The 24551-nt window shown below is 45.0% G+C and overlaps 1 protein-coding gene across 1 annotated transcript in view; it reads right to left on the minus strand.

Moving 5' to 3' along the window:
- jag1b (jagged canonical Notch ligand 1b) overlaps positions 1–24551 on the minus strand; it is a 57744-nt gene that overhangs the window by 28990 nt on the left and 4203 nt on the right. The window contains exons 3-5 of the mRNA XM_087991757.1: positions 12741–12789; positions 6770–7024; positions 5915–5975 (exon numbers count right to left, since the gene is read on the minus strand). Coding sequence (XP_087847883.1) covers positions 5915–5975; positions 6770–7024; positions 12741–12789 — 365 coding nt within the window. The remainder of the gene's footprint in view (positions 1–5914; positions 5976–6769; positions 7025–12740; positions 12790–24551) is intronic.

Below are 24551 nucleotides of genomic sequence, written 5' to 3' on the forward strand. Positions count from 1 at the left end.
GGTGGGGAAGGTTCTGAACCGAGCTGCAAACAGATAGTTGAATGCCAGATCCCAGGTTTAACGTTACGAACGCCAACTGCAAGAGATAGTTAAGGCTGCAGCATGCACACACTAAATCACAGACAAGATATACAGTCTGGCCTAAGGAAGCAACTTGCAAAATGCCAGTCAGAAATCTTTAGCTCTAATTAGGTCATTGGCACCTAAAAGCAAGGTCACTTTTTTGACACACATCTTACTTGCCCAGAGATAAGGGGCAAGCTTTCCAAACGGTCTATAACTTTACCCGTTCAGTCCCATCCCAACATACAGTCCAGTCTGTGCTCAATTTGCAGGACAGGAAAAAAAATTAAATCATTCCAATTTAAAGCACTTTTAAGAAAGTTCCCACGACATTAGTTAGAAGTCTAAGAGTGCCTCCACCCACAGCATGTTAATTCACTTGTGTTTAAAAGCTAATCCTGTGGGAAACAAGTGATCTGTAAAGACACAGTGAGTCGACATGGGATCAACGATTAAGTGGCAAGGACCAATTAACCCAAAGCTGCTAATAAATCAGAAATAAACCTGCCTACACTAGTTAAATAGGTATCAGTCCTTCCTCCCCAATAAATACTTTTGAACAGCTCATTACAGGAATTTAAAAAACAAATCAATTTGTTAACTTTCCAGTAGCAAAACTTCTGCAAAACACTAATTTTTAAGTCTGCACTCGCTTGATTTAAATGAGCTTTGGACTATTAAATGTTTATAGTCTCAAACAGTTAACTTTCCCTTCCTTCCACAGAAAAAGCTAAAATCCCTCTGGAGAGCATTCCTTGCTGGATATTGTCAAAAATAAAATCAGCACAATCTTTTAAAGAGGTCAGTGTCCAGTATAATCTCACATTACATTAATGAAAGCGACTTCTTTATAAAAACAGGGGTGGGAGGAGGAGAAGGAGGACAACAGATTATTGCTTCAAGCTAAAAAAAACTTTCACTATTCAGCTCAGCAGCCACTTTAAAGTCTCAACAAATTAAAAACAAACGGGGGGGAAGGAAATGAACCCTTTGGAAAGGAAAACAATGACTCCACATTGGGTATTAATCATGAGTAACCCCCACCACAGAATTGTCCTCTGTGGTATTGTTCCCTCGTGGGTTTCTCATTGACCACCACATTTGCACAGATGCATAATCTTCGCTGTCCCCAACAGAAAGAAGAGTTGGAGCTAGCACCGAGGCCACAAGCAGCTCTGGCATCTTTTATTATTAAGTGGCTCCACTAGTAACAGTATTAAAATAGAGCCAAATGCAAATGTTTACAGATTGAGCACAAACCCAACTAGATGGGTATTGGAACACTAGGTGCGGAAGCCGGTTATAGTTTATGTTTAAAAAAAACCCCACAAAAGTAGACATTTAGGCAATGCTCCGTAATCCACAAATCTTGGCACTGCAGGGACTGGGTTTCTCAGACTGCCTTCGTTCTCCTCTAGCCTACAGATAGGTCAACCAGCTGTGGCAGAAAATGAAGAGCCTATTATAAAATGCAGGGAGCTACACAGCTATGCAAATCAACTGTGGGAACATTGCACCTTAAGGAAAGAGTCAACAGTGCATGTTGAGACAATGAGTGAGAGGTGAGCTTTATGGGGGGAGGGGGGGTGGGGTGGAGAGAAAGAGGGGGAAGAGAGAAAACTTCCTTCACTGGTTCGATTGATATAATCCCTGCTAGACACATTTATTTTGATGACAACAGCATAAATCTATGCCCTGCCTCTCCTGATACCGATCTTGACATTGACTCTCCCTAGTTTATCAACAAGAGCTCTCTCTCAATCCAGACAGACATTAACCAAAAGGCAAAAAAAAAAATTAATTGAGGGGAATTTAAGGATTCAATTTAGGCACAAATCTAGTCAGTTAACTTCCACATGGTTAAAAGCCTGCTGTGCACGCATCAGTCATAATCGCATGACAGAGGAGACAGGTATAAATGGTCTCTGGGGAAAGTGTCTCTCTTCATGGACAAAAATTAAACAAAGCAGACAACCCTACCGTTGGAAACGAAGGGTGTTTTATTTGACCAACTCCCCTCCCCACCCATCTCTTGCTAGCATCAGCCTTAAAAATAAAATTCTGTTTTTCCACTTCCTAAAGTTTAGTTTGCGAATAAGCCAAGCACAACCAAAATATTACAGGACGAAAGAAAAGGGGTAGCATTCATTATTCGAGATGTTCACCATTAACCTAGAGTGCAGCAAAGGGGAAAAAAAGGCCACTCTGACTAATCTTGTTTTAAAGGAGCCTTTGGTTCTCCATTTAAAGTTGGCATTCATTTACTGGCTGGAGCAGGGGGCTGCATGGGAGACAAAGGAAACTTGAGGGCAGTTCAGAGCAGACGGTCACGGAAAGAAAAAGATTTGACTGGCTTTACAGTGCAAGAGCTACAATCAGTACCAGGTCAAACACTGGCAATCCTGCGTCCCCCCTCTCCAGACTAAATCACCTCAGCCCCCTTTGCTCAGTTTATCACTTGGATTCCAAGTATCCACATGCGCTAAATAAATGCAACAAATGTTGTGGCCTTCAAGATCAGGAAGGCAAGCAGTCAGGAACCGGAGAAGGCCATTTGGCCCTGCCACACTGCTCTGCCATTCAACAGGGCCAAGGTTGATCTGACATCCCTCACGCCCACTTTCCTGCCTTTGACCCTCTATTCCCTCCGTCTCAAGAATTTCTCAGCATTAAACATATAACAGGACTTGCCGCCACAGCTTGTGGCACGAAGTTCCAATGGCTCTCAAACCTCGGAAAATTCCTCCCTCACTTTTAAAATGAGACGATGAGGTCATCTCTCGTCCTAAACTCCAGTGGGTAGACTCCCAACTGGTTTAACCCTTGTTCATAAGACGATCCCTCCCTACTAGGGATCAAATTTTCTCTGAACCTCCAATGAAATTGTATTTTTTTTGCTTAATTGGTGGCATGGTAGCACAGCTGCCTAAACGCCAGGGCCCTGGGTTCGATTCCAGCCTCAGGCCACTGTCTGTGTGGAGTTTGCAAACCCTGCGTGTGATTCCCCCAGGGTGCTCCAGTTTCCTCCCACAGTCCAAAGACATGGTTAGGTGAATTGGCCATCCTAAATTGCCCGCAGTGTTCAGGGATGTGTAGATTAGGGGTATTAGTCAGGGGAAATGTAGAGTAATAGGGTAGGGGAATGGGTCTGGGTGGGATACTCAGGGTCAACGTGGACTTGTTGGGCCTAATTGCCTGTTTCCGCACTGTAGGGATTCTATCCTTTGAAAGCTCCTCTCACTCCTCCAGATGTGGCCTCACTTATACAGGTGTAGTAAGACTTCCCTGTCCCTATTCACCTGTTTCTTTCTGTGTCAAACACATTCTTGGAGGATAAGTCACCTTGGAGTGCAGGTTCATAGTTCCTTGAAAGTAGAGTTGCAGACAGATAGAATAGTGAAGGCGGTGTTTGGTATGCTTGCTTTTGTTGGTCAGGAGTTAGAGGTCACGTCGCGGCTGTACAGGGCATTGGTAGGCCACCTTTGTAATTCTGGTCTCCTTCCTATAGGAAGGATGTTGTGAAACTTAAAAGGGTTCAGAAACGACTTACAAGGATGTTGCCAGGTTTAGAAGGTTTGAACTATAGAGAGGTTGAATAGGCTGGAGTGTCAGGGGCTGAGGGGTGACCTTGTAGAGGTTTACAAAATCATGAGGGGCATGGATAGGATAAACAAAGTCTTTTCCCTGGGGTGGGGGAGTCCAGAACTAGAGGGCATAGGTTCAGGGTGAGAGGGGAAAGATACAAAAGGGACCTAAAGGGCAACTTTTTCATGCAGAGGGTGGTAAGTGTATGGAATGAGCTGCCAGAGGAAGTGGAGGAGGCTGGTACAATTGCAACATTTAAGAGGCAGCTAGATGGGTATTTGGATAGGAAAGACTTAGAGGCATATGGGTCAGCTGCTGGCAAGTGGTACTAGATTAGGTTACGAGTTGGACCAAAGGGTCTGTTTCCATGCTGTACGGGAATGACTATGACTAAACATTTCTCTGAAACTATGGTTGAATTGCATAGTTTTCTTCTATAAAATGTCTGAACCGATGCTTCATTTATTTTTCCCCCCCAAGTATAGCAATGCAACCTTTGGACTATTGCAACATTTCACCGGCCAATCATCAAGGCTGGTGGGCAGCAATCCCCTCATTCACACTTCAATAAACTGGAGTAGAAATGCTTGTAATCTTTCACACCCATATTCCTCACTAGAACTGGGAGTGAGCCCTTCAAAGACAGCCCTGCTATCAAAACTGCGATTACAGGCTGAAATGAATATTTTTAAGGTGAAAGCAGAAGGATTTAAAAAAGATATGAGGGGCAACGTTTCTTTTAAAAAGTGGTTTGTGAGAGGAATGAACTTCCAGAGGAAGTGGTGGATGTAGGTACAGTTACAATGTTTAAAAGACATTTGGATAAGGACATGAATACGAAATGTTTTGAGGGATATGGGACAAACGCAGGGAGGTGGGACTAGTTTATTTTGGGATAATGGTTGGCATGGACTGGCTGGACTGAAGGGTCTGTTTCCATGCTGTAGGACTCTATCCTGCATTTCATGAGTCTACACAGAATCATACCTCCAAGACAAAACTGCAACCCAGGAATTGGAACAAAACAAGATTAGAATTAATTTGAGGAGGAGATAAATCCAAAATTGCTTCCCAGCTTGAGATAATCAATAAAAGTCATGACACCAGATGTGGCAATGGGAAAATGGTGCATTCAGCTGTTGAACATTAGTGGTAGGCTAATGACCTCAGTCCTGTATATTCCTGTCACTGAGTAATATTTTCTTTTCAAGCAGCACCAGTTTTATTATGAAGAACTTGTATTACAACTTTTCACATCCAGAAGATGTTGCAAAAGTTCTTTTCGTGTGCTGCCAATAAGCTATTTTTGAAATGCAGTCACCGTTTTGTACACAAACATTGCAGCCAATTCGCTTAAAGCAAGGTGCTAAGATAGCAAGCAGTTAGTGATGCTGGCTCAGGAACAAAAGCTGCCCAGGTTACCAGGGGGAACTTGGCGTTACATGTAAAAAAAAAGGTGCAGTGATACAACAGATCTGCATATTAACATCCCCCATAAAGAAACAAATAAACACCTGACTTGGGGTGCAACGCTACAGAGCCAAGTGTTACCACAACTGTTTTTGCCTTGGCATTATAATCTTGATGTCGTTAGCTACGTTTGCAATTTCTACTGACAGCAAACTGGGTGAAGCCAGCAGTTGAGACTGTGCAGTGATTGAAGGGAAAGGGGCAAAAATCATTCCGACGGAACCCAACAAGATTAGTCAGCTACCCACTCAGTTCAGGGACAACAGCAGAGTGTTGGCTGTCACTTAACAACTGAGCGCTCGTGCCTAGAGTCCGAAGACCATGGGGGCCAAGTCCCACTCCAGGAACATGAGCCCAAAATCTACACAGAGCCCAGCGCTGAGGGAGTGCTGCAGCGTCAGGAAGAGCAGTCTATTAGAACGGGACTTTGAACTGGAGGCTCTGCACGCAAAATATTCCATGGCCCTGTTTGTAAGAACTGGAAAATCTCTCTCTATAAAACCCCCCGTTCCTTTCAGCTCTCAGATCAACATCACAATTGACCACACCCTAGTCATTATCGACCTTGGGAGCTCCTAATGCATGGATTAGCTGCTGTGTTTCTGCCTTTGCAGCAATGACATTTTGCTGGACACAAAACTGATACCCTCAGGCTGCACGGGTGCTACAAAAATGCACATTTTTGTCTTTAATAACAGTGAGGAATTTTGGACATTAAACAAGCGCTCCAGATCACCTCAGCCAATGATACCGATCAGAAAGTGCCCAGTGCTTCGAGAAAGCCAAGCCTGCTTACCTGCAGTCCCCAGGTACCTTGCAGGATCCATGCTCAGGGCTGCAGCCCTGGCGACAGATTGCTAGAAAGAAATAAAAGGCAGGCATTAAGATTCAACCAACCCATGGGCATTTACCTAGACACGATTTAACCAGTACCTCCCCGGCATTATGAACAGTCAACTCAAAACACAGCCTGTTTAAACAATACTGAGAATAAACACTTCAGACACAAAACACTAAGACTGGACACAGCTAAAGAACAGAAGTGCAATTCTCAGATGTAGTACCTGAAGGGTCTTTTTCAGATAATGCAAAACAGAAAAGGAAGATTGCTTTTAAGTTATTAAGCTGGTCACCAAGACCACATTCATTGCTCCCAACCAACCTAACTTAATCATAATCACGACAGTGCAGGGAGAGACCATTTGGCCCATCGAGTCTGCAATGGCCCTCTGAAAAGCATCCTACCTAGACCCACCGCCCCCGACCCTGACCTTGCATTTTCCATGGCTAACACACCTAGCCTGCACATCTCTGGACACTGAGGGCAATTTAGCATGGCCATTCCACCCTAACCTGCACGTCTTTGGACTGTGGGGGGGACTGGAGCACCCAGAGGAAACCCACGCAGACACAGGGAAACTGTCTGTGTGGAGTTTGCACAGTCACCCGAGGCTGGAATTGAACCCGGGTCCTTGGCGCTGTGAGGCTGCAGTGCTAACCACTGAGCCACCCCGTTCACACGTACGCACTTAGTATTTCAAGGTTAGAAAATAACAAGTCACCATCCCAGCCAAATCAGGTTTTGGCAACTCATTGCCACGTTGGGGTGGTTTAAACACAAGGCAGGGGAAACCAAACGAGAAAAACTAACCTTTATTACAGTCATGCCCCATCCAGCCCTCCAGACAGGTCTTGTTCCCATTGTGATCGCAGGTGTAGTGTCCGAAGAAATCGTCCCTGGGCCTGCAAAACTTGTTACATCCAAAGCCGTAGTAGTGCTCGTCACACATCACCCTGATCTGGTATTCAAAGTGGGCGACTGCACCATTGTGTCGTAGGGTTTGCCACTGGTGGCTAGGGTTAATCATTCCGGAGTAAACAGCCTTCTCTATGGTATCTCCTGGACCTGTAACAAAACCACAGACTCAATGCCCCTCTCTCTCTGCAAATGTTCTTCCAAAGTACTGACTTTGAAAGCACATCTCTTCAACGTGATGCTGCATCTCTACCTCAGGAGAGCCATTCTACAAACGGACTAAAGTGATAACTCGGCTTGAACAGGATCTATGCCACGTGTTCCCTAGATTGTGGAGGGTAGGCAAAGTCACCCTAGCCCCAGAGCACCGAGGAGCTGCTCTCATTAGAGAGACATGACTGGCGATGGCTTTAACCCCGGGGGTCACGGTCCCTCGAGTGAGGGGAGGGGTTTAGAAGGCTTGGCAACCTCAGCCATTACAGGCACGGTTGGCATTTTCCACACTTTTCGACTCTGACCCTCCAGCATCTGCAGTCCTCACTTTCTCCTTGTTGCCAGTCTGTGTCCTCGTACCTGCATTAGCAGGGGCCCAATGGGCTGAACAGCCACATTTGTATTGTGGGCGGACTTCGTTGGCAGGTTAAAATCAGTGTTACAGATCCACACAGCTATTAGAAATACAAAATAAAATGTTGTGCACACAACTTGAGATTCGCAGCACTTGGCATTGATAGTGAAGCCAACTCGTTCACTGGTTGGCCAAGTTTACTTAAAATTTAGCTTGAATGTTGGGCTCTGTTCCGCAGTGGACCATCAGAAATGACACATCTGCAAACATTGTAAATTACACTTTTGCCCCTCTTGGGGAAAAAAAGGTGATCAGTACCTGGTACAGTACATTGGCTCGCAGACATTATCTATTATTAACTGTCACTTCTGGCTTCAAAAAGAAACAAACTCAGAAAAGGTTGCCTCTAAAATTGTGGCGCCAAAATAATATTTCACATCAGCCTGGCACTTTGGAGAGATCCGAGACATTTGACAGAGACTCTCCAGTCTCAGACACCCAACTTAACGCCTCCTTTCAACCTGATGTCAGCGGCACTTGGTTAGAAAGTGGAAGATTTATCTGGAATACCTGACCAGAGTCTGAACAGGATGGTAGCGCCAAACTGTACATCCCTAGTTGGGTCAGAGAGAGAGCAGAAATCTGGCCAGCCCCCTGCCACTGGAGAGTGGACAAACCGATAACCGAACTAGCCAAAATATGAAACATTATGAATTGTAACCAGTTTTCCAACACAACAAATTTTAACCAAAGGCCCAACAATCTTTTTAAAAGCCTGAAGTTATTTTAACAGGGCATTATTTCACTGTAAAGACCAGCGATGCAACTACAACACAGCTGAAGGGACACTATTTACACAAAGTAATACGCAAGATAAATGGAAACGCAGTAAATTTGCATTCACTAGCACATACTGGTATTGGAAAAGCAAAAATTAAACCATTCTAATTTGTTGCGATAACAGGAATTGGATGAAAGTATGCTTTGATATAGATAGACGCATGAAAAACTGAGGGAAAACATGTTGGATTGATCCTTGACAATCACTTCAGACTGACAACATAGTAACAGTCATGGGATGATTCTCAGAATAGCAGACACAAGGCAGATTTTAACCATAGCAGCTTTGTAAAGTGCAGCCCCACGGATTATAAACTACTGCTTGAAGCAGCTAACACTGCAGCTGGAATGAGAATGCTTTCTCACGCTGCTAGACCCAGTTAGCAGGTCCATATGGTTAACTGCTTCAGGCCTAACCTCCTGCTGTCTTTAGGCCTGACAATAACTCCTGGAACTTAATGTGTTGCTGGAAAAGCGCAGGGCAGGCAGCATCAAAGGAACAGGAGAATCGACATTTCGGGCAGAAGCCCTTCTTCAGGAATAAGCCTGACCTGCTGCGCTTTTCCAGCAACACATTTTTAAGCTCTGATCTCCAGCATCTGCAATCCTCACTTTCTCCTAATAACTCCTGGAAGACCATTATTCCATTAAATAGCCAAAGCAGTGCACAGACTCTGTCTTCAGATTAGATAAGATTCCTTACAGTGTGGAAACAGGCCCTTCGGCCCAACAGGTCCACATTGACCCTCCAAAGAGTAACCCACCCAAACCCCTTTTCCCTCTGACTAATGCACCTAATTGACAATTTAAGCATGGCTAATTCACCAAACCTGCACATCTTTGGACTGTGGGAGGAAAACAGAGCACCCAGAGGAAACCCACGCAGACAGTCACCCGAGGTTGGAACCAAACCTGGGACCCTGGTGCTGTGAGGCGACAGTGCTAATCACTGGGCCACCGTGCCGCCCCCATCCCTTGCAAGTTTAAAAGCACTGTAAACCATTTATATTGTCCATCCTTCTGGCACCTGAATGATAAACTGCAGAAGTCATCCATCAAAACAATGATAAAACATCAGATTAAGACACAAGATCACCCAAATAACACCGCACAAAGGAACAGCCAGTCGTGGGTTTTCCCCAAGGCACTGGGAAACGAGAAGTTTTTGCTTCCAAATCAATATGATAAACAGATTATAGGGGTGTGGTGAATTATTGCCTAACCCTGCAATAATGAACAACAACACATTCCAAAGGCAGCCACATGTTCAAGGACTTCATTTGGCCAGGGATATTGCTAAAAAAAATTACAAGGGGTTTCCTATGAATTGACAGTTTACATAACACAATAATTCCAGAAGTGAACAGGTATACACTTGCAAACCAGAAACCAAAAAAAATGTTATAGTAGTGTACTATAGCAGCACTGGTGGCATTTACTGTATGCTCATTTATACTGTTTTGCTGTGTGTTAATACAGTCTACCTTCAGCTGCTTCCTAGCTGCATACACTGAAATAACGCCCTGTTTAAATTATTTCAGGCTTAAAAAGATTAATTTCCCTTAGCGTTGGCAAACTAATACAATTCATGAATGTTTCTTTTGTCCCACGTTTCTTCCAAAGCCCAGATCCACCAGTTATGTCTCTCTCAATCAACAAAGACCTTTCTGGCACACAACAGGCAGGTGTACAGAACATCGACAGTATCTATCCTGCTCCCTCACTTCACAGGCCATCAGCAATGAGATTTCAGGACCCCAAACTTCAACAAAACAGACACAGCTGCAAAGACCAACTGGGCTGAGCCCTGACCCCCCACAACTCTGGCACAGGTTCACCAGCCTTTCTGCCAAGGTGACCGACAAACAGGACTCTCACAGATATTGCTTCGCACTTTTAGGTCTTCGCTTGTGCGATGGCAAAAAGGGAAATCAAATCCACAAAAGGATAGCTTTCGAGTTCTTCGTTAACAGGAAAGACAAATGGACTGTGCGCCTTAATTTAAAAGGGAATGGAGTATAAAAGTAGGGGAGGTTTTGCTTAAACTATGTGAAGCACATGGGTCAAAGCACACCTGGCCCCCATACTGGTATTGTAAGGACTCACATGGTAGTGTCCCTACCACTAAACCAAGAGGTTTGGGGTTAAGTACCACTTGTTCCAAAGGTGAATAATCTCTTTGAACAGAGCAATCAGAAAATATACAGTAAAACTTCAATTATCCAAACGAGACAGGCGGGGAATATTTTGTTCGGATAATTGATCCAATCGTAAACATGTGGTAATTTATGAGTGCTGGTTATTCGTAATGCCGTTTAACTGATAACAATGCTGAGGTGCCTAATGCTGTTTTTAACGGGACCTTGAGATCTTGTATGGATAATATAAATTCAGATAACTGATGTTCGGATAATAGAGGTTGTACTGCACTGGCACTGAGGCAGTCCACAGAAAGTTTGCAAGGTTGGTACCGGTTAAAGTGTGATTTTCTTCAGAGGTTTGCACACACTAGGCATGTACTCATTGGAGTTTAGAAGCATAGGAGGTGACCTTATTGAAAGCTAAGAGATTCTTAGTGGATTTGACAGATATGGAGAGGCTGCTTCCCCCTTGTGGGGCAGACTAGAACCAAACAGCGAGTGGTCACCCATTTAACATGAGGTACAGAGGAATATCTTTTGAAGTTGGTCAAAATCTTTACCACAATGGACTTGGAGATTGGGTCATTACATACCTGCAAGGCTGAGACAAGACAGATTTTTAAATCAGGAAGGGAATAAAGGGTAATGGAGATAAGTGAAGGTGATCATCAAGCCAGCCATGATCTCTCAGAATGGTGGCAGACTCCAATGCGAATGGCTAATTCTGCTCCTATATCTTACAGTCCAAAGTGCAAAAACCAACTCTCATGTTGCAGAGCAGAAGATGGATGGGTTGCCCCGGTTTCCTTAACCACAAAATAGCACATTTTTTGTTTGACCATATTTGACCAGACTAACAGGACAAAGTGAAAAAGCAAGATTTTAATGAAAACACATGTGCGATGGTTGGAGTATTACCATATACTGTGTGAATAGATGACTTGGCCCTGCAGAACTTGAGAATTTAATTCAAATGGAAAAGCAATACTGTATTTTGTAAACACGCCACCCCTACCCCAAATAACACTGGGACTTCAGGAGTGTGGATTGATTGGAAATACTGGGATTGATCACCTTACAAGCAGTAAGCTCAGGAGGACATTAAATATAGTTTGCAGAATCAGATGGGATCTGGGCAGGGGAGATAAGGGGAAACAGTTCCTATTTGCAATGGACCGAAAACCAGAAGGGACTAATTTAAGATAACTGGCAAAAAGAGACAGCAACAAAAAGGAATGTGGGGCTCTGGAATGCACTTCCCAAAACTTCAGTCAAAGGGGATTTAATATAAGTTAAACTTACCAGCCATGATTGAATGGCAGAATGGCCTATTTTCTGCTGTGTTTTATAGTCTTAATTGCAGCTTTCAAGAGTCAAATGGATAACCACCCAATGAGAACACTGTCAGGACAATGGGCAAACAGCAGCAGCCAATAGGACTATCTGTGTGGCTCTTGCAGAACATCAGCCCAGATACAATGCGCCAAATGGCCTTGATCCCATAACTATCCCATCATGAACAGGATTGAGCTGTCCTGCCACGCCACAATTTAACATGGGGACAGAGCGCTGAAGGGACTGGGGCTGGCAGTTTCCGTATCTGTGACAGGTACGCTTATCCGTTTCAATTCGTGCACACCTTGTTTTAAAATGGACACGCTTTAATCGGGAATCCAGGAAATCCTAAACTGGGCCAAGTGTTGACACAGACGGTGGAGAATTCTGCCGCGGCTGGAGAGAATGCGTGGCCCTTGTACATTACCGGGTTTACGATATACAGTTGTGCACATTGCTGCTGGTCAAGGCCACATAGGTCTGTATGACCCAAACACCTGCTGCCAGCCATCAGCAGCATGAACACATTCACATCGCCAAGTAAGGCATGTTTCGGAGCTCAGAGCCCCCTCCCCTGCAGCCCACCTGTCAGTAGGCAGGCCAGCAGTGAGAACGGGCTCCACTGAATGCGGGGGTTGGGGGGGGCTAGCCAGGACTAGGCCGTACCCTAGGTTAACAACGGGAGGTGGAAGTGTGTGAACAGCAGTGACACATTGACATTTTATTTCTTCGAGTCGGATTAGGAAAATGAAATCATGAGCTAACACACACAGAAAATAACAATTCTCTCTCAACCAGGTCAAGAGGGGATTGGAGGGTGGGGAGGGATTAAAAGTATACCTACCACCTCTCCAGTGCCAAAGTCAGCCTTCCTGATTTTAAGTTGAATTGACACTTTTTTTTAAAAAAACGTCTCCGTGAACACGCTATTACTATTTATACAGCACACAAATCTGTAACCCAAGTCAGCTCAGACACTTACTGGTATCGTTATTGTAGTCACAGGCTTCCACAATCAAAGTGTATGACCGCTGCAAGAGGAAACGAAAAGACAGGCGTTACAATTAAGCAGCGTGACAGCAAGACTCTTTCAAAAGACATTCATTCAGAAAAAAAAATCCCAGCCCCCCTGATATCTACACACTTCACCGAGCCAAAGTGATTAAATATCTTTGCACAATGTTTGAGAGGTAGGCCAGATTTCTTTTTATGATATTAATTAAAATCTCACTGACCTTTGGGTGAACAGGTCCTGACAATATAATCAGGAGCGTAATGCAGAGATATCATTACAGCCCATCCTCCAGCCTCTCACCCTGAAAATTAACTTGATCTTCCATTTCCAGCCCTCTTCCTTCCCCAATTTTTTTTGTACATTGAGCAAGATTGAAAAAAAAAACTTAAGCTGTCAATTTCCGTAACACAATAGAGGTTGAGCACCTTTCTACACCACCCCCACCATCCCATTGCAGTTGTAAGTGAAGAACATTGAGGTGGACAAGGTAAATGAGCAACAGAGTCCCATGGGTCTTCTGCATTTCAGCACCCCTTTCAAAATGCTTTGTCTGTCTTAGGCCATCACTGCTCCCACAAGTATCAAGTGTCGAAGGGCAGATCCGATGAACCACAGCAGAAGAAAAGGAACATTTTCCTGTCTGTACAACAAAAGCTGATGCGAGAAACCATCCTGGAACAAAACACACCTACTCTCCCCTTCCTATAGGCACCATAGCACTGGGACTGTGCAACACTACAGAGCATTGAAGAGTAATACTAGACAACGTGCAATCCTGCCAACAAACTACTAAAAGACTCCATCAAAGTGCACTAAACGTGGCCCATTTTGCAATAGTGACCAGTTGTACAGAGCCCAATTCTACACAACATATTTGAAACGAAAATCATTTTGGATTGTGCCAGACTCTGGTTTCGCAAGGATTAGCACTTTGTTTGAAAAGTATATTTCCCCCCCCCCCATTTAGAGAAGTGCTTTAACGTCTTAACCAATAACGTTGACGGTCACAATGCTGACACCAGCAGTCCAAAACAACAATGCCTCAAACTCTATTGTGAGCTGCAATCAGGAATTCTGCAAATAAAAGAGAAAAGGTGTGATAGACAATATTTTTGGACTGAGACTTAATTATGTGTCAGAGTCAAAGCCAAGTGAAACTGAAGTTTCACTCCGATAACTGTGGGAAAAAAAGCCTCTAACACAACCAAAACCAGACAAGTCCAGGCAAGTACTAAACCTAACCTACAGACTCAACTTAGACTCTCCAACCCATAGCCTCGAAAAGCATTCGCCAGAATCACAGCATTGACTAATGCCACCAAAACGCCAATTCAACATGGGAAACAATGCATAATCATAAGTTAGCTTTGAAAGTCCGATGACAAAAAAAAAGGGGCTTGGATCAATTAAACCCTAAAAGCAAACAGCTCAAATATCAAACATATGCATGGCTTGTTACTCAAGCTTTGCATTATGAAATGACGGGCACAGATGATAGAAATTGGTCAAGACAATGGGGGAAGAAAAGAAAAGTCATCACAGGTATCACCTGCAGGGCTCCACAGACATGCTACGTTTACATAGCGCCTTTGACAACGAGGTCCTAAATGCTCCATGGGAGTGCAGTAATAAAACTTAAGTGCTGGTATTGCTCTTCAGCGCTCGGTAGTGTCGCACAGTCCCGGACGAGGGGATCTTTGGACAGGTGACAATTGGCCGAAGAGCTAGCGTGAAAACAGCAGCTGACAAAAGGAGGGGGGGAAAGAAGAGGCAGTGATGCTTCTGAAGGTAGCACCCAGACAGCCTGAAGTGAGTAACACCAGACCAATGGAAAACAGAAGCAGTTTGAAGAGTGCAGAGATTGGAGGATTGTAAGGGCCGGAAGAAATTAGAGACCGGAAGACTGAGAATCCGGAAACAAAAAACCAAGGATGGGAGTTTTAAAATTGAACCACGGGTAGTACGGTAGCACAAGACTTGCAGTAACCTAGTGAGCAGGCAACAGCTTTTAAGAGACTTCAAGTATGCAGAGGATGGGGGAAGTCATGTACCAAGAACATTGCAACAGTAAGGTCTAGAACCAACACATGGAAGTGTGTTTCAGTAGGCAACCTGAATAAAGTGGGGTCAAGCTGATGAACACTAACAAAACCTTCCTGTTTCTGTAAGGTGTCGGCAAGTTCACATGTAATTGTTTCTGAAGCAAGAAAGAAGGGGAAAATCAGTGGCTGGGACCAAAGACAAATATTTATTAATTAAGCCACATTCCATTTCAATGCAAAATGCGTTTTGCAGGATAGGTTGCTGCCAAATCGGAAAAAAGGACCAGCTGAACTTGGTCCACGGTCAGCAGAGTGGAACGGGTGGGTTTTAACTAAAGTAAGCAAAACAATTCAGAAACGGTAAGTCCAGACTGTACACTCGAGTGAGTGGGGGAATAGAAATGGGAAGGCCCCAACACACGATCTTAGCGATCCCTGGTGGAATGGGCGTGGGCACAAAGACATCAGCTGAAACCTCAACCAGGCTCCATTACAAAACTTCTCCACTGTCAAAGGCAACAACTTGACACAGGTCAGCACTCATTGCCTTACATCTGAAGAACCTGAACCACTTGACAAAAGCCAACAGGTCCACACCAGCCCCACAAGACGAGATAGAGGAATGTCCACGTTATACAAATGCCATCCCATCCACTGAAATAGCGCAAGAGCTTGGCTTAGCATTTCAAAACACAAGGAGCGACAAGTCTTTGATTAAACTACATTTGGGTGGGTCTTTCCTCTTAATGCCTTAGGTAGAAGATTACAATCAATTGTAGCAAAGATGCAACCCGTACACAACAAAAGGCACTGCAGAAATTCTCCAAGGCTCTATGGACAGCCTCTTTCAAACCCACAACCTTTGCCATTGAGAGGGGACGACAAGGGGAGCAGATATATGGCAACATCACCACCTGCAATACACCCCCCACCCAATCCCCACGCCATCCTGACTTGGAAATTATCGCCGTTCTGCCAGTGTCGCTGGGTCAAAATCCTGGAATTCCCTCCCTCGCACTGGGTCCACATACAACTTAGTTCATTGCAACACTGTCACCTTCTCAAAAGGCATTATGGAATAGGTAGTAAGTGTGGGCCCAGCTAATGGCGCCCAGATTCTCCGAATGAATTTCAAAAGTCCACACTGTAAAACAACTTGGTCATACATCAATCAAATATTGACATGTGTTACATTAAAATGTTCCCCTGATGATTCACTGACAGGTCAGTGTCAGATAGATGTCGCTACACCATTCATTTTTCCCCATGTCGAGTTCTGACCTACACACACTGAACTAATGGACAGCTCAAGACATCGCAGTTATGTCCTGCATAAAGATATCATTCTGCCGTTAAAATAGTTTGTCACACAATTAAACGCACGTGAACCAATAGCGACCCTCCTAGGAGGCTGCACTGGAAAACCTTTGCTCATATCAGATACCATCACTATAAAAAATTCACATACTTTGCATTTAATTTCCAAGTTATTATAATCAATTGGTGTTCACACTGCCTTGTGTGTTACTAATTGCTAAATATTAGATCTAATTTACCAAAAACAAAAGCTCATCTACAGCACTTGGCTAGAACGGTGTCTCACAGCTGATTCCCGACGCCAGAACAGAAAAGGTTTTAGGAATTTATTGTAAGGTTTTGATAATGTGGGGCCCCACCCCTTCCCCAAAGACACAAGTTAACAAGATTTGAAATGTATACACAATGCAGTGGAACAGTTATCAAAGGAATATTGTTCACTGGAGTTGGAAAAGTGTACTTTCAAGTAGATTATAATCTATAATAGGGGGTGAACAAGCTTTTTTTAAAGCAATGGAATACATTGCCTATAACGAGTTAGCAGGAACAGGTCATTCAGCCCTGAAGAGCTCATGCTCAAAACATCATCCCTCCTGCTCCTCGGATGCTGCCTGACTTGCTGTGCTTTTCCAGCACCACACTTTTCAATTCTGATCTCCAGCATCTGCAGTCCTCACTTTCTCCCATTCAGCCCATCAAGTCTGCTCTATAATTGAGATCATGAGATTCTGATCATCTTCAACTCCACCTTCCTCCCACAACTCTCAGTTATTTAAAAACTTCTCTCTCAATCTCGAAGATACTCAGTGACCCAGTCTTGACAGCCCTGTGGGAAAGAATTCCATAAATTCACTATCCTCAAAATTCCTCATGTCTTGAGATGATGTCCTCTGATCCTAGATTGACCCAGAGGAATACACTCTACCCTGTTAAGTCCCCTAATAGTCTTGTACATTTTAATAAGGTCAACACTCATTCTCTCTACTGATCAACTCAATCTCCTCCCACTAGTCAGTCCTGGTATCAAGATTAGAGTGGTACTGGGAAAGCATAGGTCAGGCAGCATCCGAGGAGCAGGAAAATTGACATTTCGGGCAAGAGCCCTTCATCATGAAACCCATGGTGATGAGCCCTTCAGCAGGAATCACTGCTGTGCTTTTCCAGCACCACTAATCTCCAGCATCTGTGGTACCCACTACCGCCTATTCCTGGTATCAGCCTAATTACATTTCTCTGGACTGCTTCCAATAGCAAGATAAATTTCCTTAGAAAAGGGGCCCAAAATTGTGGTCCAATACCTTTTATAGTTTTAGGAAGATTCCCCTATTTTTATAGGAGAATGTGAGGACTGCAGATGCTGGAGATCAGAGCTGAAAGATGTGTTGCTGGAAAAGTGCAGCAGGTCAGGCAGCATCCAAGGAGCAGGAGAATCGACGTTTCGGGCATAAGCCCTTCTTCGGGAATGAGAAAGGTGTGCCAAGCAAGCTAAGGTAAAGGTAGGGAGGAGGGACTTGGGGGAGGGGCACTGGGAATGTGATAGGTGGAAGGAGGTTAAGGTGAGGGTGATAGGCCGGAGAGGTGGGGAAGATGATTGCAGGTCAAGAAGGTGGTGCTGAGTCCGAGGGTTGGGACTGAGATAAGGTGGGGAAATGAGGAAGCTGGAGAAATCTGCATTCATCCCTTCTGGTTGGAGGGTTCCTAGGCGGAAGATGAGGCGCTCTTCCTCCAGGCGCCGTGTTGCCATGGTCTGGCTTTGGAGGCAGCCAAGGACCTGCATGTCCTTGGCGGAGTGGGAGGGGGAGTTAAAGTGTTCAGCCACAGGGCGGTTGGGTTGGTTGGTATGGGTGTCCGCAAGTAGGCGGCCTGTCTCCCCAGTGTAGAGGAGGCCACATCAGGTGCAGCAAATGATGTGTGTGGAGGTGCAGGTGAATTTGTGACGGATATGGAAGGATCTCTTGGGGCCTTGGAAGGAAGTGAGGGGGGAGATGTGGGCGCAAGTTTTGCATTTCTTGCGGTTGCAGTGGAGGTTGTGTTGGTGAGGGGCGTGGACCTGACGAGGGAGTCGCGGAGGGAATGGTCTTTCCGGAATGTTGATAGGGATGGGGAGGGAAATATACCCTTGGTGCTGGGGTCTGTTTGGAGGTGGTGGAAATGATGAAGGATGATACGATGTATCTGGAGGTTGGTGGGGTGGGAGGTGAGGACCAGTTGGGTTCTGTCCTGGTGGCGATTGGAGGGGCAGGGTTCAAGGGCAGAGGAGCAGGTGGAGGAGATGCGGTGGAGAGCATCAACCAGGTCTGAGGGGAAATTGTGGTCTTTGAAGGAGGCCATCTGGGTTGTTCAGTATTGGAATTGGTCCTCCTGGGAGCAGATGTGGTGGAGGTAAAGGAATTGGGAATATGGGATGGCGTTTTTACAGGGGGCAGAGTGGGAGGTGGTGTAATCTAGGTAGCTGTGGGAGTCGGTCGGTTTATAGTAAATGTCCGTGTTGAGTCGGTCGCCAGAGATAGAAATGGAGGGGTCTAGGAAGGGGAGGGAGGAATCTGAGACGGTCCAGATAAATTTGAGGTCGAGGTGGAAGGTGTTAGTAAAAATGGATGAACTGTTCAACCTCCTCGTGGGAGCACGAGGTAGCACCAATACAGTCATCGATGTAGCTACACTGGCACCACCCCCCACCTCTTCTTCCGTCTCAGACCCCTCCCTCCCCTTCCTAGACCGACTCAACACTCCCACAGCTACCTAGATTACACCTCCGGAAAGACCACTTCCTCCGCGACTCCCTCGTCAGGTCCACACCCCCCACCAACCCAACCTCCACTCCCGACACCTTCCCCTGCAACTGCAAGAAATGCAAAACTTACTCCCACAGCTCCCCCCTCACTTCCCTCCAAGGCCCCAAGGGATCCTTCCATATCAGTCACAAATTCACCTGCACCTCCACACACATCATTTACTGCATCCGCTGCACCCGATGTGGCCTCCTCTACATTGGGGAGAGGGGCCGCCTACTTGCGGAACGTTTCAGAGAACACCTCTGGGACACCCACACCAACCAACCCAACCGCCCTGTGGTGGAACACTAACTCCCCCTCCCACTCCACCAAGGACATGCAGGTCCTTGGTCTCCTCCATCGCCAGACCATGGCAACACGACGCCTGGAGGAAGAGCGCCTCATCTTCCGCCTAGGAACCCTCCAACCACAAGGGATGAATGCAGATTTCTCCAGCTTCCTCATTTCCCCTCACCCCACCTTATCTCAGTCCCAACCCTCGGATTCAGCACCGCCTTTTTGACCTGCAATCTTCTTCCCGACCTCTCCACCCCTACCCCCTCTCCGGCTTATCACCCTCACCTTAACCTCCTTCCACCTATCGCATTCCCAATACCCCTCCCCTAAGTCCCTCCTCCCTACCTTTTATCTTAGCCTGCTTGGCACACCTTCCTCATTCCTGAAAAAGGGCTATGCCAGAAACGTTGATTCTCCTGCTCCTTGGATGCTTCCTGACCTGCTCCCCTATTTTTATACTCCATTCTTACGGAAATAAAAGCAACATTTCACTTGCCATCCTTATTCCCTGAACTTATGTTTGAGATGTACAAGGACTCCCAAATCCCTCTATTTTGTCAGTCACTATAACACATAGCTCCTCTATTCTTCCTGCCAAAGTGCAGGTCTCAGTTTCTCACGTAATACTCCCATCTGCCAAATTATTGCTCATCACTTAACATGTCTATATCTTGCTGCAGAATTTGTCAGCCTCACCACTTGCCTTTCCATGTATTTGTGTCATGTGCAAACTTGGCTATAGTATGAGCAGTTTCCTCATCCAAGTTATGAATATATGTATTAAATAACTATGACCCCACTGATCTCTATAGCATTTCATTAGTTACTAACAATCACTCTTTGCCAGCGAGCTATTTAAGGGGTAGACGTTGACTTAGTATCATTTAAAACGGTGAGAATGAAAAATCTCAAATTCCATCTCACCAGTTCTTGTGGAAATATGCTCAATGGGGACGGGAAAAGAGAGCCTTGTAGAAGTGATAAAGCAGTTGCACCTTTCAATAGCACAAAGAAAGACCCAACAGATACACAGCTTAATATTTCACATAGGAGAAAGCAAGGACTGCAGTTGCTGGAGATCAGAGTCGAGACTGTGGTGGAAAAACAGAGGTCAGGCAGCATCCGAGCAGAAGAGTTGATGTTTCAAGCATATGCCCATCAGATGAAGGACTTTTGCCTGAAACGTTGATTCTCCTGCTCCTCAGATGCTGCCTGACCTGCTGTGCTTTTCCAGCACCACACTATCAACACTCAATATTGCATGTATAGGCCCCATCAAACTTACAGTTCATTTTGCCTCCTTGCAGTTATTTATCTTCCCTTCCTGGTCCATACAATGGACTCAGTGGCATTTCCTTGTCTTGCTGATCTACTTTGAGTATTTGTTTCCTTAAAATAAGAACAATCCTAACTTTCACTAGACACAAACCTAAAAACACTTTGCCTCACGTGACCTTCAACACAAGATTTCAGAACCGAGCTCTACAAGTTCAAAGTGAAGTGATGAGCCAAGTCTAGACTCTGAATACTTTGAGTTAATGATTCTACCTCCACGTGGAAGGGTGGGGGAGGTGTGGAGGAGGAAATTATCTGGTACAGAAGGAAGATAGTAAAGTAGTTCAATGTCACCAGTCGGCCAATCTAATGAGCTACAGGAAGCATCAAGATCTAACTCAGGGGGTTAAGTCAAGGTCAGCCTCTTGGTCAATGTATTATGGAATACTGCACCTAGAAAGACCAGTACAGTACAGAAGGCCATTCAGCCATTACTCTCAGGCAGACTCTTTCAGGGATTAACCCAATTTGCTACATCCTCCATATCCTAATAACTTCAATGGGGAACTGGATAAACATTTGAAAACTACAAATTAATCTACAAGCTTCATCTTAATCGCAACTATTTCTTAATTAAAACAACCCTGTCACAGGCTTTCTTCGGTCAATCTATACTTTCCTCTTATTATTAGACACTTACAACATCAAAGTTTCTTTCCTACATCTCAACCTTTTATATTTTTAAGGACTTTGCTCAGATTAATTTGCAGTTTCATAGCTGGAAAATTTGGCAATCACATTTAGCAAACTACAGTGCATGCATCACTCCCTTCATTAAATTTTAAGACAAATCGAGCATTCAAGAAACCGTTAAACTGCCAGTCTTACCAGATCAAGGACTACTCCCTGCCAGACAAAGGAACAGAGGGGTGAGCAAGAGACAGTGAAAGAGATACATAACTCGTGGTGGTTTAACCTGAGGGTCACCACACCTCAGGCAAGGGGAGATGTTGAGAAGGAGATTCCTTCATGGTAACCTCAGCCAGCTCAGGAATTGAACCCACACCGTTGATGTCACCATCACAAACCAGCCGCTCAGTCAACTGCCAGGCAGTTAGGCGCAAAAAAGGTTTATTGGCGAAGTTAAGTAGGTCTGAATGTACTGGCCATCTCGAGTCAGCAGTCGCTTAGCTGGCAGCGGTCTTGGGGTGGAAGTCAGGAGATTGCAGGTTCAAGTCCCAGAACCATCTCAGCTAACATCCCTGGGCAACAGAAAGGAGGAATGACAAAGTCTTTTCAATAGAGGCCCCCTTTGCCACCTCCGGTGGACCCAAAAGATTTCACAGCATTTCCCCCCCCCCCCCACCAAGAGGAGGTATCTGCACCTCCACATGCACCCTGGCCAATATTTCTCAAAAATTAGATTACTTGCTCATTGTCACATTGCTGCCTGTGGGAGCTTGCCGTGCACAAATTAGCATTGCGTTTCCCACATCTACAGTTCCAATGGTCAGTTCACTCATTTTGGCTACAACAGCGAGCCCAGTGTTGGCTCCGTTCCCACACCAGCTGAGGTGATCGTGAAGGACTCTCCTCCTCAACCTCTCCCTCGTTGGGGGGGGGGGGTGAGCCTCTGGTTAAACCAATCATCGCTGTCTCTAATAACAGAGCAGTCCTAAGGTTCGGTATGGCTGTGGCAACTTCGAAACCACTCAATTGGCTGCAAGATAAAAATTCGCCAGAGTCCCACCGAGGGAGAGGGGACTGGTGGGGAGCGTAATGAGAGGGTCACAAGGAGTGAGGTCAAGTAGGGATAATGTCCACGGTAACCCATGCTGTTATCATTACATTGCATCACAAACCAGTCATCCAGCCAACTGAGCCAACTCACCGCCATGATTATAAAGCACTTGGTGACCCCCAAAGGTAACGAAAAGCTTAAAAACACAGGAGGCTTACGCGAAGGCCTAGGTAGCTCCCAGCTGTTTTGTACCCTTCAGAGCAATACCATACAATCTGAGACAGGATCAGCTAAACAAAGCATTAGGGAGTTTGATTTACACAGTGGGATCCTTTTATTTCATCCCATCAAACAAAGCATGTGAGGGAAAGCTTTACCATAAAGGCACACGCTGTTAGACACCCAGCTAGAGCTCAACTGTGATCCAATATCCCTCAAGGCCCCAACAGCACCACTCCAATGGCAGGTCCGATAGCTCGCAGCCATCCACCCCCAAGACAAAAAAGGGAACACTTGTGATTTCACTGACAGCAAGTCAAATAAACCACATCTAGATCCAGAAAAAAAAAGGAGGGGGCTGGGGGGGAAATAAAAACCACACAGTTCATTGCCACATTAAGTTGAGATGTAAAACCCAAATTAATGACAGAAGCAGCTGCAAGTCTCTCTCTCTCGTCAGAGTATAGGAGCAACTGAAGACCAGCCCCCCGAATCACAGCAGCTGTCTCTCTCTTCCTTCCCCCCCCACCACAGAAAGGTTGAAACACCGCTATCCAAACATCCCACAAACCGGGTCAGTGCCTGACCTGGCGAGGCCTGCTGGAATAATTAGCAGCCCATGAATATATAATGTGCTGACGTTGCCATTGTGGAGTTCTGGTGTGGAGCTTAGCAATGCTGAGTCTACTGGTGCTTCCTGTTGCTTGTCATGTATTAGCATTATTTCTGGAAGGTTCCATTATATTCTGTAATCCTCACTGCAGTCAGTTTGCTTTTCCTATTGTTCTTGGTTAATATTAGCAATCCCCACCTCTGTCTGGGTGGCCAGAACACCACTTCCTAGACTCCAAATACTGATAAAAAACACGCTGTGTTGGACTTGATTCCAAAAAAAAAGTTGGGGAGGAGGACAGAACGTGAGCACAATGCAAAATGTTATTCCGCTGGAAAAGGCAAAGTTTTCCAAGTTTGATGAGAATGAAGCCCCCCCCTTCCCCCTTTTTTTTGGATTTGCTTTTATTTGAGAGAAACAGCGCATTGATAAATCTGTCAAATGCACCAGCTACTGAAGCTGTAAAGTGACGAGAAGCAATACCTCTCAGTTAGCCAGGCACAACCAGTCAGGTTAACAGACAGCAAGTCTGGACAAGAGCTTCCCAGGCCATAATTAAATAGAATGAACTCAGGGCATTTTTTGGGGAAAAAAAAATCAAGTCTCGCTTGCATAAACTGTATCACTGATCTTTATCCACCATCCTGAGTCACAAGCTCCTTGTTTGCCTCGATACAACTTAAATTGACAATCTTGCAGCTAACTTAATTTTGTGACTAAAACATTACTCCACACAAAATGGCTTCCCAAATGAATTGGCCATTTTCGATCGACATGTGGTTTCCTCACGGTCGCACTGTTTTGTGTAGCAAACATCACCACTGATTAAAACAAAGCCAGATTTTTCAGTTACGTCAAAATTACTTTGTTACCAATACCAGGAAGCATTTCATTGCACACACTCCATTTCTCAGAGAAAAGGAACAACTGCACAAGATCCCTGCATCTGCTGCTTGCCTCTTCAATCGCATGCTCAGAAGCGGCCACTGCATCTTAAGCAACTCGAAAAATTGACATTTGATCTCAACTGTAGAGTTTGGTGGCCCAAGAATTTCAGCTAGGTTTTACCTCTATTATGAGCAACATGAACATTTGCTGAGTTAGGCCACAAAAGCATGTGCCACAGACATTAAAGACAAGTTTAAGTAAACTTCATCTACCTCAAAAAGTGTTCTTTTCCCAGAAAAAAAAATCCACATCTGAAGTTGATTACCATTGATTTTGCCAGAAGGCATAATCAGTGCACTGATTGGCTAGCCAGAGGTTTCCCACACACTTTCACACAAAGTACCAGGTGCAGCCTCACTTACACTGCCTGGAGACCACAAATGCAGCTCAAAACCATGGGCGTTCTAAAAATGACAGATTTGCAATGCTTGGGGACATTATCGTGCTGTTTAGTAGTGCTACAGACTGCTTGAAGTCACAACCTCACCACAAACTTTCTCCCTGGCAAAATTATAAATTCTGTTGAATATAAATCACTGCTAAGTGAATTAA

This window comes from Chiloscyllium plagiosum, unplaced genomic scaffold (genome assembly GCF_037043375.1).
Source record: "Chiloscyllium plagiosum isolate Xiang-an unplaced genomic scaffold, Cpla_swu_hap1 HiC_scaffold_10, whole genome shotgun sequence".
In the NCBI taxonomy this organism is placed as follows: domain Eukaryota; kingdom Metazoa; phylum Chordata; class Chondrichthyes; order Orectolobiformes; family Hemiscylliidae; genus Chiloscyllium; species Chiloscyllium plagiosum.